The 14,695-nt window shown below is 39.4% G+C and overlaps 1 protein-coding gene across 6 annotated transcripts in view; it reads left to right on the forward strand.

Moving 5' to 3' along the window:
• The window catches only part of MAK (male germ cell associated kinase), a 55,505-nt gene that overhangs the window by 5,947 nt on the left and 34,863 nt on the right, over positions 1-14,695 (forward strand). For all 6 annotated transcript variants that reach the window (XM_043590830.1, XM_043590829.1, XM_043590831.1 and 3 more), the window contains exons 2-5: positions 480-804; positions 8,597-8,651; positions 9,318-9,439; positions 14,143-14,222. In XM_043590830.1, the coding sequence (XP_043446765.1) occupies positions 704-804; positions 8,597-8,651; positions 9,318-9,439; positions 14,143-14,222 (358 nt within the window). In that variant the 5' untranslated portion in view covers positions 480-703. The remainder of the gene's footprint in view (positions 1-479; positions 805-8,596; positions 8,652-9,317; positions 9,440-14,142; positions 14,223-14,695) is intronic.

Below are 14,695 nucleotides of genomic sequence, written 5' to 3' on the forward strand. Positions count from 1 at the left end.
AACCGACTGAGCCACCCAGGCGCCCCAACCATATGACTTTTCTAAAATGTGCAGATTCCTGGATTCCGAGTACAGCTGGCCCAGGAGTTTCACATAAGGGATCATGGGCCAAGTAAATGTGATGCAAAAACTGATTCAAAGAATGGATATAGAATAGATGGTGATTTTCCAGTGCCTGATTTGGAATAATGTAGGTTATATTCAGTATAAAAGGAATCATACAAATTCAGCCAGTATTTACTGAATATTCATGGGATAAATAACACAGTGCCATGGAAATGAAGATTTCATAAATGAGTATTACCAGTCTGCTTCCGCGAACTCCATTCCACGTAGCACAAAGGACTGACTGACAAATGGTTAGCATACTGGCATACATATTATAATTCTTCCCCGTGCTTAGGTTACCAGGAGATGTTTGAAGAGATTCTTTAATGAAAATTCCTTTTATTCATCTTGTTGTTTTCTTTCTTCTATAGGGTGTTCGTAAGAATGAAAGCACCGTTTCCTTGCCAGATTCCTTATTCCTGTATTTCATGAACCTACGTAATCTTGGGCAAGAGCCTGTGTTTAACGATGACACAGCTGTCACCAGTGTAGCAACAACAGTCCAAGGGAAAAAGACGAATAAGGAAGCACTTACGTTTATATTCAACAAGGGAGTCGTCTCAGTCAACAACTTCTGTTGCATTATTTTTCCGAGATGAACCGATATACAACCATGAGGCAGCTGGGGGACGGCACGTATGGAAGCGTTCTGATGGGCAAGAGTAACGAATCTGGGGAGCTGGTGGCCATCAAAAGGTACCGTGCGCGACGCAGCCGACTTTGAACGTCCGATCTTTCTTTGCCTTTTCTTTAGAGAGAGGTCTAGCTCGGACCCCATGCTTGTTTGGCTAATTCGGACTGCCGTTCTGGAGAAACACTGCCAAACGGGATTCCCCACGCACATTGTTTCAGTTTTCTGGTTTGTCCGGCTACATTAATGATCGAAAAATATAAGTGCTCTGCTTTTTATGCATGAGAAATATGAACTGAAACTGAAGGCAATGTTTGGAAAGTGTTTAGAATTTAAAGTTGAGTACAGAGTAGAGCATATGATTGCTTTAAATTAATAGGCCTTGAAAGATGGTATTCATAGGACCAGTCGAGTTCTGAATGGCGTATGGTACTTTCCTAAGCTTACCAATGAGATAGAATTAACTATTATTAACTTAATCATGTTTTTTTTTAAGTTTATTTATTGATTTGGTGGGGTGGGGGCAGGGTCAGAGAGAGAGAGAGGATCCCCAGCAGACTCTTAGGCTGTCAGCACAGAGCTGGATGCAGGGCTCGAACCCATGAACCGTGAGATCATGATCTGAACTGAAGTCAAGAGTTGGACGCTCAACCGACTGAGCCACCGAGGCGCCCCAACTTACTTACCTTCTTAAGCTATCGTATTTCGTATCTATTATACGTAAAAAAGTTACTCCAAAGCTTAGTGATTTAAAACAAGAACAAACCTTTATTAATTCACACTTTGTGTGGGTCAGGAGTTTCGGGGGAGCTTAGCTGGACGGTTCTGGCTCCAGGTGTCTCATGAGTCACAGTCATCCAAAGGCTGGACTGGGATGGAGCGTCCACTTCGAAGGTGGCTCACTAGATGAGATTCCTAGGGCTGCTATAAAGAAGGAGCACAGACCAAGTGTCTGAAACAGGAGGTTGCCTTCTTCACAGCTCTGGAGGCTGAAAGTCAGAGATGAAGGCGTCAGCCGAGTTGGTTTCTTCCGTCGCCTCTCTTCTCGGCTCCCAGATGGCCGTGTTCTCCCTGTGTCCTCTCAAGGTGTCCTGATCTCCTTATAAGGACACTAGTAATATCAGATTAGGACCCACCCTAAAGACCTCACGTAACCTTAATTAATTCGTTCAAGTCTGTCTTTTAAATACAATCACACTCAGTTCCTGGGAGTTAGAACTTCAACGTGGATTTGGTGGGGGGAAATGTAGCCAATAAATAGGCTGCTGTAACAAAGCAGAAGCTACAGACTGTGCGGCTGAAACGAGAGAAATGTACAGATTTTCAGTTCTGGAGGCTGGAAGTCTAAAATCAAGGTGTCAGAAGGCTTGGCTCCTTCTGAGGGCCATGCAGGAAGGATCTGTTCGAGGTCCCTCTCGTTGGCTTCTAGATGGCATTTTCTCCCTGTCTGTCTTCCACATGATCTTCCTTCCGTGCATATCTCTGTGTGCAAATTTCCCCCTTTTGTAAGAACACCAGTCACACTGGAATAAGTTCCACCCTAATAACTTCATTTTACCCTCACTGCCACTGTAAAGGCCCGTTTCCAAATCAAGTCACAGTCTGAGGTGCTGGGGGTTAGGACTTCAGCATATGGGTTTGTGTGCAGGGGTGGGCACAGTTTAGCCCAGAACACTCACTCACTGGCTGAGAAGTGGCCTCTTCACGTGGGCCTCCACAGAGGGTCGCTTGAATATTCTCATGACGTGGCCGTCGCCTTCCTTCAGAACGAGTCTTGGAGACCAATTGCCAAATCAGCCAAGTGATGGCAATCTGAAATTTAAATGCTTTAACAAATGCTCATCAAGCGTTGAAAACTCTAAAATGTCATGATCTAAAATATTACATGTTTAAGGAAATAGTTTTATAAAATATTGACAGTAGCCATTATTATCAAATAAATGTACAATGTACCATAACTGAAATGAAATATTTACCGAGTGGGCTTAGTAAAATTCAATACCCATTCATGACTGGGGAAAAAAAAAAAAAAAAAAAAAAACCTCTTAGCAAATAGGAATAAAAAGAAACTTCCCTAACTTGATAAGACTTATACGCTGCATCATCTTTATGTCGAAATATCAGAAGTATTGCCCGTAGAGTTGGTTTTAAGGCCAGACTGCTTGCCATATTTCTACTAATTAAGATTGCATTGATGACCTAATTAATGCAATAAGAGAAAAAAAAGGGGGGATAAGTATTAGCCAAAATGAGATGAAATCATCCCTATTTGTAGATTAAATAATTGTATGCACTCACACAAATACTTCATTATACGTAAATTTATATATAAAATGGTTTGAAAGACCTGGAAAGCAACACATACAACTCACGAAAGCTGTGGCCTCCGGGAAGTGGGTAAAACATGAGGACGGAGATGAGGTTCGGTGGAATCATGCAATATTATTACCGGTGTTTTTATTTTACACAATGCTCATCGTGTCTTGCGGGTGGCAAAATCACGTGTGTGTCTCACGGTCCCAGTTCGTAAAATGGGGAACGAGGCCTCACCTGCGTAGATCTGAGTAGAGCCTTGAAAGCACTGAGGCGTCTAAAACTGTAAGAAGTCAAATTCATTTGAGGGCTGAGAAGAGGCCATATGCATATAATTTAGGAATGCTTTGGGGGTTGAAATTAAAAAAAAAAAAAAAAAAAACCCTAACCAAATAACTTAAACAGGCATTTAACTTAACAAGTAACTTAGAGATTTATTTCTCTCACATAATAAAAAGTCTGGAGGTAGGCAGCCCAGGGCTAGTAGCTTGTGCATGCTGTTTTCACAGACCTAAGTTCTGTTGTCTTCAGAAAATAGGCACCTCACCTCCATCCAGAAGACCTCTGGTTACTTCTCATTGGCCGGAAGCGTGTCACATAGAGCACCCGGCTATTCGGGAGGGAGGCTGGGAAGCTGACTACTTCGCTGAGCATTTTGTACCCTGAGCTGTGTTAGTAAAGAGGAAAGAAAGAGCGGCTTTTCGATAGTCAAACCATGTGCTAGACCGTGTTCCTAACTTAAGTAAGGACACAGCAAAAATGAATGAGAAGGAGGAGGAGTCATGTGGAAGGCTTGAGAAAAAGTTAAATGTCCATTCAGCACATTAATTGTTAAGCTCCCACCACACTGGTGCTCAGGCCGAAATGGGAATGAGATAGATGAGTTACAATGTAAGTGAGGAAAACCAACAGATTGGCCAAATTATGACATAAAATATGGTAAGTCTTCTCATGGGGGAATAATGGGTCCCAGGGGAGCACAGAGAAGTGATGCTGGAGAAATATGCTGGAAGCTTCCCGTAGAAAATGAGATCTCAAGAGTGAGGGGGAAAAAATACCAAGAAAAAGAGGAGGGAGAAGAATGCTCTAAGCAGCAAGGATAATATGTATGATGGCTGGGAGGCAAGAGAATAGGAACGCTTGCGTGGGCTGCACAGCTGAAAGAAGGGTAGGTGGCCCGAGTGTAGGTTCTGAGTGCGGCAGAGGAGGGTCATGAGGCTAAAGGGTGAAGTCACAAATGAGTTCGTGTAGCTTGACTAGAAGGCGATGAAGGATTTTAAGCAGGAGAGTCGATACGATCCAATACTGCTGTAGAATGGTCCCTTTGGCAAAAGAGCGGATACTTGATCAAAGAGGTCAAGGCTGGACATGAGGTGGCCAGTCAGGAGGCTGGTGTAGTCCTCGTGTTTAGAGGTGGTGGTGACCGGATCTAGGAAGATAGCATTGGGTATGGACAGAAGTGGAAGCACTCAAGAGACATTTAGGAGCCAGGCTCTGTAGAAACTGGTGACTGGGCATGGCGGAAAGGAGGAAAGCACGTGGAAGAGTCCGGGCTCACTCCTGGGCTTCTTGCTGAAATGCCTAGTGGTGGTGCCATTCTCCATGACAGGGGAAATCACAGGCTTAGTGGTAAAGCTGGGTTCACTTGTGGACATAGTAGCTTTAAGGCGCCTATAGGTAACTGAATATTTGCATTCAAAACAGGTCTGGGCTAGGGGCACCTGGATGGCTCAGTCAGTTGAGCGCCTGACTTCAGCTCAGATCATGATCTCATGGTCCGGGAGTTCAAGCCCTGTGTCAGGCTTTGTGCTGACAGCTCAGAGCCTGTATCCTGCTTCAGATTCTGTGTCTCCCTCTCTCTCTGACCCTCCCCCGTTCATGCTTTCTCAAAAATAAATAAACGTTAAGAAAAAATTTTACATCTTAGTGGCTAGAAATGGATCACATGTATTATGGATCACCTTGTATTATCTGCTGCCATTTAAGAAAAAAAAAAGCTGCAACACCAATCATTCTCGTGGTTAGCAGTAAGATCCTCTTATCTCATTCAATGTAAACTATTTATTAAACTCTCTACTTTTTAAGGACTTGAAAGGCAATTCTATTTCTGAGGGTCTCCTGTTTGTGGGATAGTTCCTCATGAGCCCATCTGTGAGCACAGAAATTCATCCATTCATGTAGTAAATATTTATTGAGCACTTACTGTATGCCAAAAACTGCTCTAGGCGTGTGGGGGTGTCCCCAAGGACCTTACATTTGAGGAGAGGGGAGGACTCAAGGTGGCTCAGTCGGTTTAGCATCCAACTCTTGGTTTTGGCTCAGGTCATGATCTCACGGTTTGTGAGTTCAAGCCCCGCATCAGGCTCTGTGCTGACAGTGCAGAGCCTGCTTGGGATTCTCTTCTCTCTCCCTCTCTCAGCCTCTCCCCTGCTTGCATGTGCTCTCTCTCTCTCAAAATAAATAAACTTTAAAAAAAAGATGACTAGTTGGGAATAGATGATTAGATGGGCATAGCACCTTAATGAGTATAAATGAAATTCTGATCCACTAAGGATATTTTAGAAATAATAGCAGTGATGCCATTCATGTCTTATTGTCGCTGATCACAGATATTGGCAAAAACAAGACCATCCAGTATTTACTGAGTGCTGAACGAAGCAGTTTACAATAACCTTTTCATAGGCAGTGGTTTCTACTTTGCAGCTACAGAATTTGAGGCACAGAATCGTCAATGGGCCATCTGTACAAGGTCACACAATCCGTAAGCCACTGAGCAAGGATCTGAATCCAGCAGGGCAATGCCACAGCCCACGTTCTTAAAAAAATTTTTTTTTTCATTTTATTTACTTTAGAGAGACAGAGACAGAGACAGAGACAGAGAGAGAGTGCACGAGCAAGGGGGAGGGGCAGAGAGAGAGGGAGAGAGAATCTTAAGCAGGGTGTACGTTCAGCGCAGAGCCTGATGTGGGCTCAGTCCTACAACCCTGGGATCATGACCTGAGTCAGAATCAAGAGTCTGACGCTCAACCAACCTAGCCACCCAGATACCCCATAGGCCACATTCTTAGCTACCGTGGCGTGCTGCATTCATTTACTCACTTCCTTACCCTTGTGTACGACACTCTTGTAAGGGCTCTGAATAATTCCTACAGGAATTAGTTTAATCAATAAAGACGACTTAAGCTTCCTGAGAATCTTCTAGAACATATCAGTAGGAGATTATACTACTAAATGAAAGCAGCAAGGCATACAGGGTCTTTATTTTCATAATCCAGCCTTGTAATTTCTATACACGAGGAAACTTTTTTTTAGAACGTGAATCCTCTTTTTTCTCGTGTCCCATTTTGCACGGTGACTAAAAATCTGTTCATGTAAAAATACAACTTCTACCTGCGGTGTATATAGTGGAATTATTTTGTTGCCTTTATTACTTTATTACTTCTGGTATATTTATCCCTAATGGTAACACTGGGATGGAAGAGGGAAAGTGAAGAACAAAATTCAAGAAAGCTATTTCTGGGCAACCTACTGAATGGGAGAAGATATTTGCAAATAGTATATCTGATGAGGAATTAATACCCAAAATATATAAAGAACTTATACAACTCAACACCAAAAAAACCAATCCAAATAAAAAATGGACAGGGGACCTGAATAGACGTTTTTCCAAAGAAGAAATACAGATGGCCAACAGACACACGGAAAGATGTTCAACGTCACTAATCATCGGGGAAATACAAATCAAATCCACAATGAGATACCACCTCACATTTGTCAGAATGGTTCAAATGAAAATGACAAGAAGTAATAAGTGTTGGTGAGGATGTGGAGAAAATGGAACCCTTGTGCACTGTTGGTGGGAATGTAAACTGGTGCAGGCACTGTGGAAAGCAGTAGGGAGGTTCCTCAAAAAATTAAAAATAGAGGGGCGCCTGGGTGGCTTGGTTGGTTAAGCGTCCGACTTTGGCTCAGGTCATGATCTCACGGTCCGTGAGTTCGAGCCCCGCGTCGGGCTTTGTGCTGATAGCTCAGAGCCTGGAGCCTGTTTCAGATTCTGTGTCCCCCTCTCTCTCTGCCCCTCCCCTGTTCATGCTCTGTCTCTCTCTGTCTCAAAAATAAATAATTGTTAAAAAAATAATAAAAAAAAATTAAAAATAGAAATACCATACTACTTAGGAATTCTATTACAGGGTATTTACCCCACAAAAATGAAAAACACTAATTCGAAAAGATATGTGCACCCCTGTGTTTACCACAGGATCATTTATAGTAATCAAGATATGAAAGCAACCCGTGTCCCTTGATAGATGAATGGATAAAGAAGATGTGGTATATATGTATGTATGGGTGTGTGATAATTATAGATATATATATAACTTATATATATAATTTATATGTAGTATATAATTTATATATATAATTTGTATATAGTATATAATATATATTTTATATACATGTATAAATATTATATATTAGATATAATTTTATATGTTATTGTATTTTATATAATATATATTATATTTTATATAAGCATATATTCTTATATTTATGTATTTTATATATAATTTATATATTTTGTATAATAACTTATATATAAGTATACATAAATATACTTATATACGTATATACATATACTTACACTTACATAAATTTATATAAATTATATATATAAAGTGATAATTATACACACACACACAGAGGAATATTACTCAGCCATTAAAAAAGAATGAAATCTTGTGATTTGCAACGATGTGGATGGAGCTAGAGAGTACTATGCTAAGCGAAATAAATCAGAGAAAGACAAATGCCATATGATTTCACGCATATGTGGAAATTTTTTAAAGTACAGCAAAGGGAATAGTCAATAATACTGTAGTTACATTGTATGGTGACAGATGGGGACTACACTTATGGTGAGCATTTCATAATGTACATAATTTTCGAATCACTATGTTACATACCTGAAACCAATACCACATTGTATGTCAACTATACTTCAAGAATAAAAATTAAGAACAAAATCTTTTTGAAAAGAAAGCTATTTCTAAGGTTTGGTTACTTTTGAATTTTTATTGACTTGAATCACTTAACTTTATGGGCTTCCTGTTTAAAGCTGGGGTAATGATACAGAATTTGTCAGATCAAATTATTTTACTACATTTGCTCCCAAAATTTATGACTTCCTTCCCCTCTCCACCTCAGTGTTTCATATTTATCTGTTAAGTTCTAGAAAGAGATTTGGAAGAGGCTCTGTTAGAAAAACACAATCAACTGATTAGAGACATGCGAGAATTCACCCAGAAAGGAAGATTAATGGTAATACTTTCACCATTGTGTTTAAAGCAGAATTTCAGGTATGACGTTAAGTGTGAACCTGTACCAAACAGCCTTGAGATATACAGAAGGGAGGTGACTCCCTTTAAAGGAGGAGGAAGAGAGAGATCATAGCTTGCCCAAAATGGAAACTAGAGTAAGAAAGCCAACAGTGTTTTTGGTGTTGGAAATCCTGTCCCTGTACACTAAACTTGTCTTATTTTATTTCAGGATGAAGAGAAAGTTCTATTCTTGGGACGAATGTATGAACTTGAGAGAAGTTAAGGTAAAAAGCCTACGGATGGAAAGAACCCAAGGAGGCCTTAACTCTGCCTCACCCTGTCCCATTTCTGAAGATGGCTGCTGAAGGGGTTGTTCTGTTCTTTGTAGGAAGCAGTCCAAAGATAACTGTATTTCTTATGTTTTTTTTTTTTTATCTTCCTACGTAAAGTAATTTCTCATTCCCCATCCAAATGTCAGTGGAGAACAGAAAATAACTCTACCCTCATATTTGAAAGTATACACTCTCACTTTTAAAAGAGCACTTTCCTTCATGCTATCAAAGGAAAGACAACTTTTAACAACTACAAACCATTTCTTTCTACGTTATGCTGTATGACCTGGATACATTTGTGGAGACATTTGTATGGAATGTCACACAGTTAAGTCAGAAAAAAGTTAAACCTGTTGAATAGACGGGAGAGACAAAAGTGACAGATTGAAACGTTTGGTGGGTAACATCAACTGTTTATGTTTGCCCTTCCATTCATTACTGGAAACAATCACTGCTTACTTTAACTTAGTCATGTAAAATATTGTAGACACTGAAACTTAATTCATTAATGAGTTCAGAAGATCACTTAAGGTAATTATCATAGGTAGCACTGATGAGGTTTTGCCAACTTCTATAACTTGGCTTTAAGAATTTTATTGCGTATTTGCTGTGCTGCAGTCTCTGAAGAAGCTTAACCACGCCAACGTGATCAAACTAAAAGAAGTTATCAGAGAAAATGATCATCTCTATTTTATATTTGAATATATGAAAGAAAACCTCTATCAATTAATGAAAGACAGGTATGTCTTTATTTTACAAAAACCATGATTTTTTTCCCTGTTACCTCCTCTCTGAGTTCCTTGGATCCCTTCAACACGTCACACTTTACAGCACGAAGGGTTGGTCACCCCGAGAGTGAATCTAAACTAATTAGCTGATATCCTCATAACTCGAAGAAGAACCAGCTCTGACACAGCCACCATTTTTCTGGTGTCATCTCATAAAAGTCAAGGTAGGGACACCTGGGCGACTCAGTCAGTGAAGCGTCTGACTCTTGACTTCAGCTCAGGTCCGGATCTCATGGTTCATGAGATCGAGCCGTGTGTCAGACTCTGTGCTGACAGCATAGAGCCTGCTTGGGATTCTGTCTCTCCCTCTCTCTCTGCCTCTCCCCGACTCATGTGCTCTGTCTCTCTCTGTCTCTGTAAAATAAGTAAACATTTTTTTTTAAAGCAGGTAAAATGGACATTAATCTCCCACATGAGACCAGTAGCTACCAGCAAAATATTTACCTCCCCGAGCTCGTGGCACATGACTGAAGCTCTCTCTCTTCACACGTTTAGAAATTAAAATGAGGATTTCTTGGGAAATCAAGTCTTAGCATTCACTTAAATGTTCTAATAAATGAACTTACTAGATCCCTTCATGAAACTTGCTTCCTTCCTCCCTCCTTTCATGAACCTTTCACAAAGTGCCGGAGAGAGTAATGAAGCAATGAACATTTTCTCAATTTTGTCCAAGGCCAGTTTTATTACTGAGCATTCAACTGTAGACAGGTTTTGTTTCAAAAAGTATAGATAGTGTGTGTGTTTATATGAAATATTTATCTTGATTTTTTTTTTTAAGTTTGTTTATTTGCTGCGCTGACAGTGGAGAGCCCACACGGGGCTCAATCTCACCAACCATGAGATCACGACCTGAGCGGAAATCAAGAGTCAGATGCTTAACCAACCGAGCCAGCCAGGCGCCCCCATTGTACCCACTTTTAAAGGCAGAGGTGTTCAACAAAAGATCCTATAATACTTTATAAACACACTTCCCAGTGGAATGCTGATTGCTATCTCTGTATCTCTTTCATACACACATACATACCCACTCAAAGTAATCCTTAAGGATGGTGAGTGGATTTTTCTTTAATCACATTTTTCCTTCTTTCAAAACATACTTATTGAATGCCTGCTATGCTCCACAGGCTAATGTCCTATCATTAATAGCAGTTAAAATAATGGTAAAGAAAATTTCAACCCCTCAAATCAGTGTTTATTTTTCTCCAGTTCTTTCTGGCCCATGGAAACAGGCCTGCATGGGTTTTTTTACTTAGTTTCAGTTTTAGTGGTGATAACTTTTTTATTTGATTGATTCACTTACAAGTGTTTTGTTTTGCTGATACATAATCTTCAGTTACTATTGTTAGTATGTTCTGTTAAATGGCTATACCATGCTTCACTCCTCTCTTTTATTTAAAAAATTTTTTTTCAACGTTTATTTATTTTTGGGACAGAGAGAGACAGAGCATGAACAGGGGAGGGGCAGAGAGAGAGGGAGACACAGAATCGGAAACAGGCTCCAGGCTCTGAGCCATCAGCCCAGAGCCTGACGCAGGATTCGAACTCACGGGCCGCGAGATCGTGACCTGGCTGAAGTCGGACGCTTAACCGACTGCGCCACCCAGGCGCCCCTCCTCTCTTTTATTTAAAAGAAATAACTATCGGGGAGAATACGTTAATTATACTGTATCATACTGATGAGATTATTTTGTAGTCATTAAAAGTGATAATTATAATGAATATGAAAATGCCTATGAATGGATAAAAAAACAAAAATTATAATTATGTAACATTGAAACGTAATATAAAAGTTATACATGTAAATGGATTCGTATTGGACCAGAATACTGAAAAATCAAAATCGTTTTTTAATCAGGTGATGATGGATAGTCCTAAATGTTTGGCTTCTAATAACCATACTCTTTAAAATGTATGAAATGATATATTGAGATATAGTTGTGGAAGAAAAAGATATATTTAAAAAAATTTTTTTTTTAATTTTTTTTAATGTTTATTTATTTTTGAGACAGAGAGAGACAGAGCATGAACAGGGGAGGGTCAGAGAGAGAGGGGGGACACAGAATCTGAAACAGGCTCCAGGCTCTGAGCTGTCAGCACAGAGCCTGATGCGGAGCTCGAACTCACAGACCGTGAGATCATGACCTGAGCAGAAGTCGGACGCTTAACCGACTGAGCCACCCAGGCGCCCCTAAAAAGAATTTGTTAAATGTTTATTTATTTCTGAGACGGAGAGAGAGCATGAGTGGGGGAGGGGCAGAGAGAGAGGGAGACAAAGAATCCGAAGCAGGCTCCAGGCTCTTAAGCTGTCAGCACAGAGTCCCACAGGAGGCTCAAACTCACAGACCACCCGATCATGACCTGAGCCGAAGTCGGACACTCAACCTACTGAGCCACCCAGGCGCCCGAAAAAGATATTTTTAAAAAAAGATATTAAGTAAATATAAATATTTAAAATGTTATACTTTCATCTGATTTTAAAAATATATAAATCTCGGGGCGCCTGGGTGGCGCAGTCGGTTGAGCGTCCGACTTCAGTCAGGTCACGATCTCGCGTTCCGTGAGTTCGAGCCCCGCGTCAGGCTCAGGGCTGATGGCTCAGAGCCTGGAGCCTGTTTCTGATCCTGTGTCTCCCTCTCTCTCTGCCCCTCCCCTGTTCATGCTCTGTCTCTCTCTGTCCCAAAAATAAATAAACGTTGAAAAAAAAAAAATTAAAAAAAAAAAAAATATATAAATCTGTGCTGAGTGGATAATACGATAGCAAAGGAACAATAAAAATAGTCAAGTTTGGAATTTCATGATTTAGTTCTGATTTAGTTCATGATTTCTAAATTAAGTGGAAATAAAAATGATACTGTTTGATGATTATTCAATGTAAAAGGGATAAATTTAACAACAGTTGTACATGGCAAAGAGCTATTTGAGGCTAAGTGGCTTTCTTACACTTTGTTTTTGGTAGCTTAACTTCCTGAAGCATTATTTTGAGGATCAAGTTTATTTAAAAGCCTTTTTTATTCACGTAATCTTTTTTTCTATTTTAACTGAAGGCCAATATATATAAACCTTTGCTCTGATGCTATAACTGTACCTTTAATTTATAGCATTCATTATATAATTTAAATTGCTGGCAAGGATAAAAATATTTTGTTTCTTTTAAAATGTATTTTAAAAATATTTCAATAATATGGGGCTGGCTCAGTTGGAAAGACATGTGACTCTTAATCCTAGGGTCGTGAGTTCAAGCCCCATGTTGGGTGTACAGATTACTAACATAAATAAATAAATAAGTAAATAAATAAATAAATTACTTAAAAAAATATTTCAATAATATATGATCAATAGTATTTTCAAGCTTTATATAAGATCAGTGTGTATCTTTCTCTATTGTGTGTTTTCAGCCCATTTGGTGAGATATTTTAGAACATTACATGAGCATATAATATAGTTAACAATGCAATATTCAGAAATAGGCCATTTTCCATATGTTGAGAGCATTTTGAATAAACATTCAAATCCAGGGGTGCCTGGGTGGCTCAGTCAAACGTTAAGCATCAGACTTGGGCCCAGGTCATGATCTCACGGTTTATGAGTTTGAGCTCCACGTCGGGCTCTGTGCTGACAGCTCAGAACCTGGAGCCTGCTTCAGCTTCTGTGTTTCCCTCTCTCTCAGCCCATCCCCCGCTCACTCTCCGTCTCTCTCTCTCTCTCTCTCTCTCTCAAAAATAAATAAACATAAAAAAAAAACCCACTCTAACCCAATCATGCTGTGATAAAGATGTTAGAAAATGTTGAAATTATGATGAGCTTTAAAAGCTTAAAATGATTACTTCTAAAACACTGCTTGGTTTCAGGGTCAAAGAGAATTAATTCATGTTAACAACTCATATGTTTCAGTCTTAATTTAGGCTTTATTAGGGTCTTTATGTAAATACCATATAAAGCTGCACCGTCCAATACTGTAGCTAGTAGTCACATGTGGCTCTCGAACTCCTGAAACGTGGCTCGTCTGGACTGAGATGTTCTTTAAAGGTAAAATAAAAATACACACCAGACTTTGAAAACTTGGTCCAAAAAAAAAAGTAAATTCATTAATAATTTTTATATTGACTACATGTTGAAATGATACCTGGTATAGATACTAAATGAAATATTGTTAAAAATTAATTTCACCTGTGTCATTTGTTTTAATGTGGCTACTAGAAAAAAAGCAAACACATAAGTGTTTCTCATTTGTGGCTCTTAATATATTTTTCCATTGGACAGTACCAGTAGGCAATACAGAACTGAAGCAGTTATGCCCCTAAAACTCTTAAAGCCTCTATCACACAGATTTGCACACCTGGCTTACTTGACTATTAGGAGTTTTCCAATTTATTTTGCTTCTCTTGGGACAGTTTAAAATTTAGCTATTGAATATTCGTGCAGATACATTCATTACTGGGTTTGAGTTTTTACCGAACATCAAAACAAACAAAAATTCTAATGGTCACATTTCAAATTTACAACCTTTCAACAGCTATAGAGCTACCTTTAACCAGTATCATGAGGCTAACAGGGGCTCTGAGGGAGGAAGAACATCTCCTTTCTTGTTTGTTTTGGTTGGTTGGTTAACAGAGTTACACGACTGTTTGACTGTTTATTTGTTCGTGTCTTCACAGAGACAAGCTGTTCCCTGAGTCAGTCATCAGAAATATTATGTATCAAATATTACAAGGACTGGCATTCATCCACAAACATGGTAGGTTTAAATTTCATTTCCCTGCCTCTTTAGATGACTGTCAAGGTCACGAGGTCACGTACAGGAATTGTACATAAACTGTTAAATAACGTTCTATTGAGTAACTACAACTTCGGAGTATGTGCCTACTATATACAATGGTATTTCTGTAATCTCTAACTATCTTCCTCCAGAGCAGAATTTGTTAACACTTTGATCATCAGCTGTTAGTCCCAGTTACAATAAACCCATCCTATAATCGCCTGCCCTGATTTTACCTTGGAAATGAAAACAAAGCAAACAAAATGCCCTTCTTTTGGAAAAGATCGGAATGCTTTGATCACATGACTCCTTATTAACGTTTAAATAGTTTAAAGCGCCCATGCTATGGTGTTTTATAGTTTTCCTTAGTATTTACATTTGGTTGTTTCTGTTCTTTGTGTTTCATATTGTTGCCGGTTCTGTTCTTTGAGTGAAATTAAGGAAAGTGTTTG

This window comes from Prionailurus bengalensis, chromosome B2, assembly GCF_016509475.1.
Source record: "Prionailurus bengalensis isolate Pbe53 chromosome B2, Fcat_Pben_1.1_paternal_pri, whole genome shotgun sequence".
In the NCBI taxonomy this organism is placed as follows: Eukaryota; Metazoa; Chordata; class Mammalia; order Carnivora; family Felidae; genus Prionailurus; species Prionailurus bengalensis.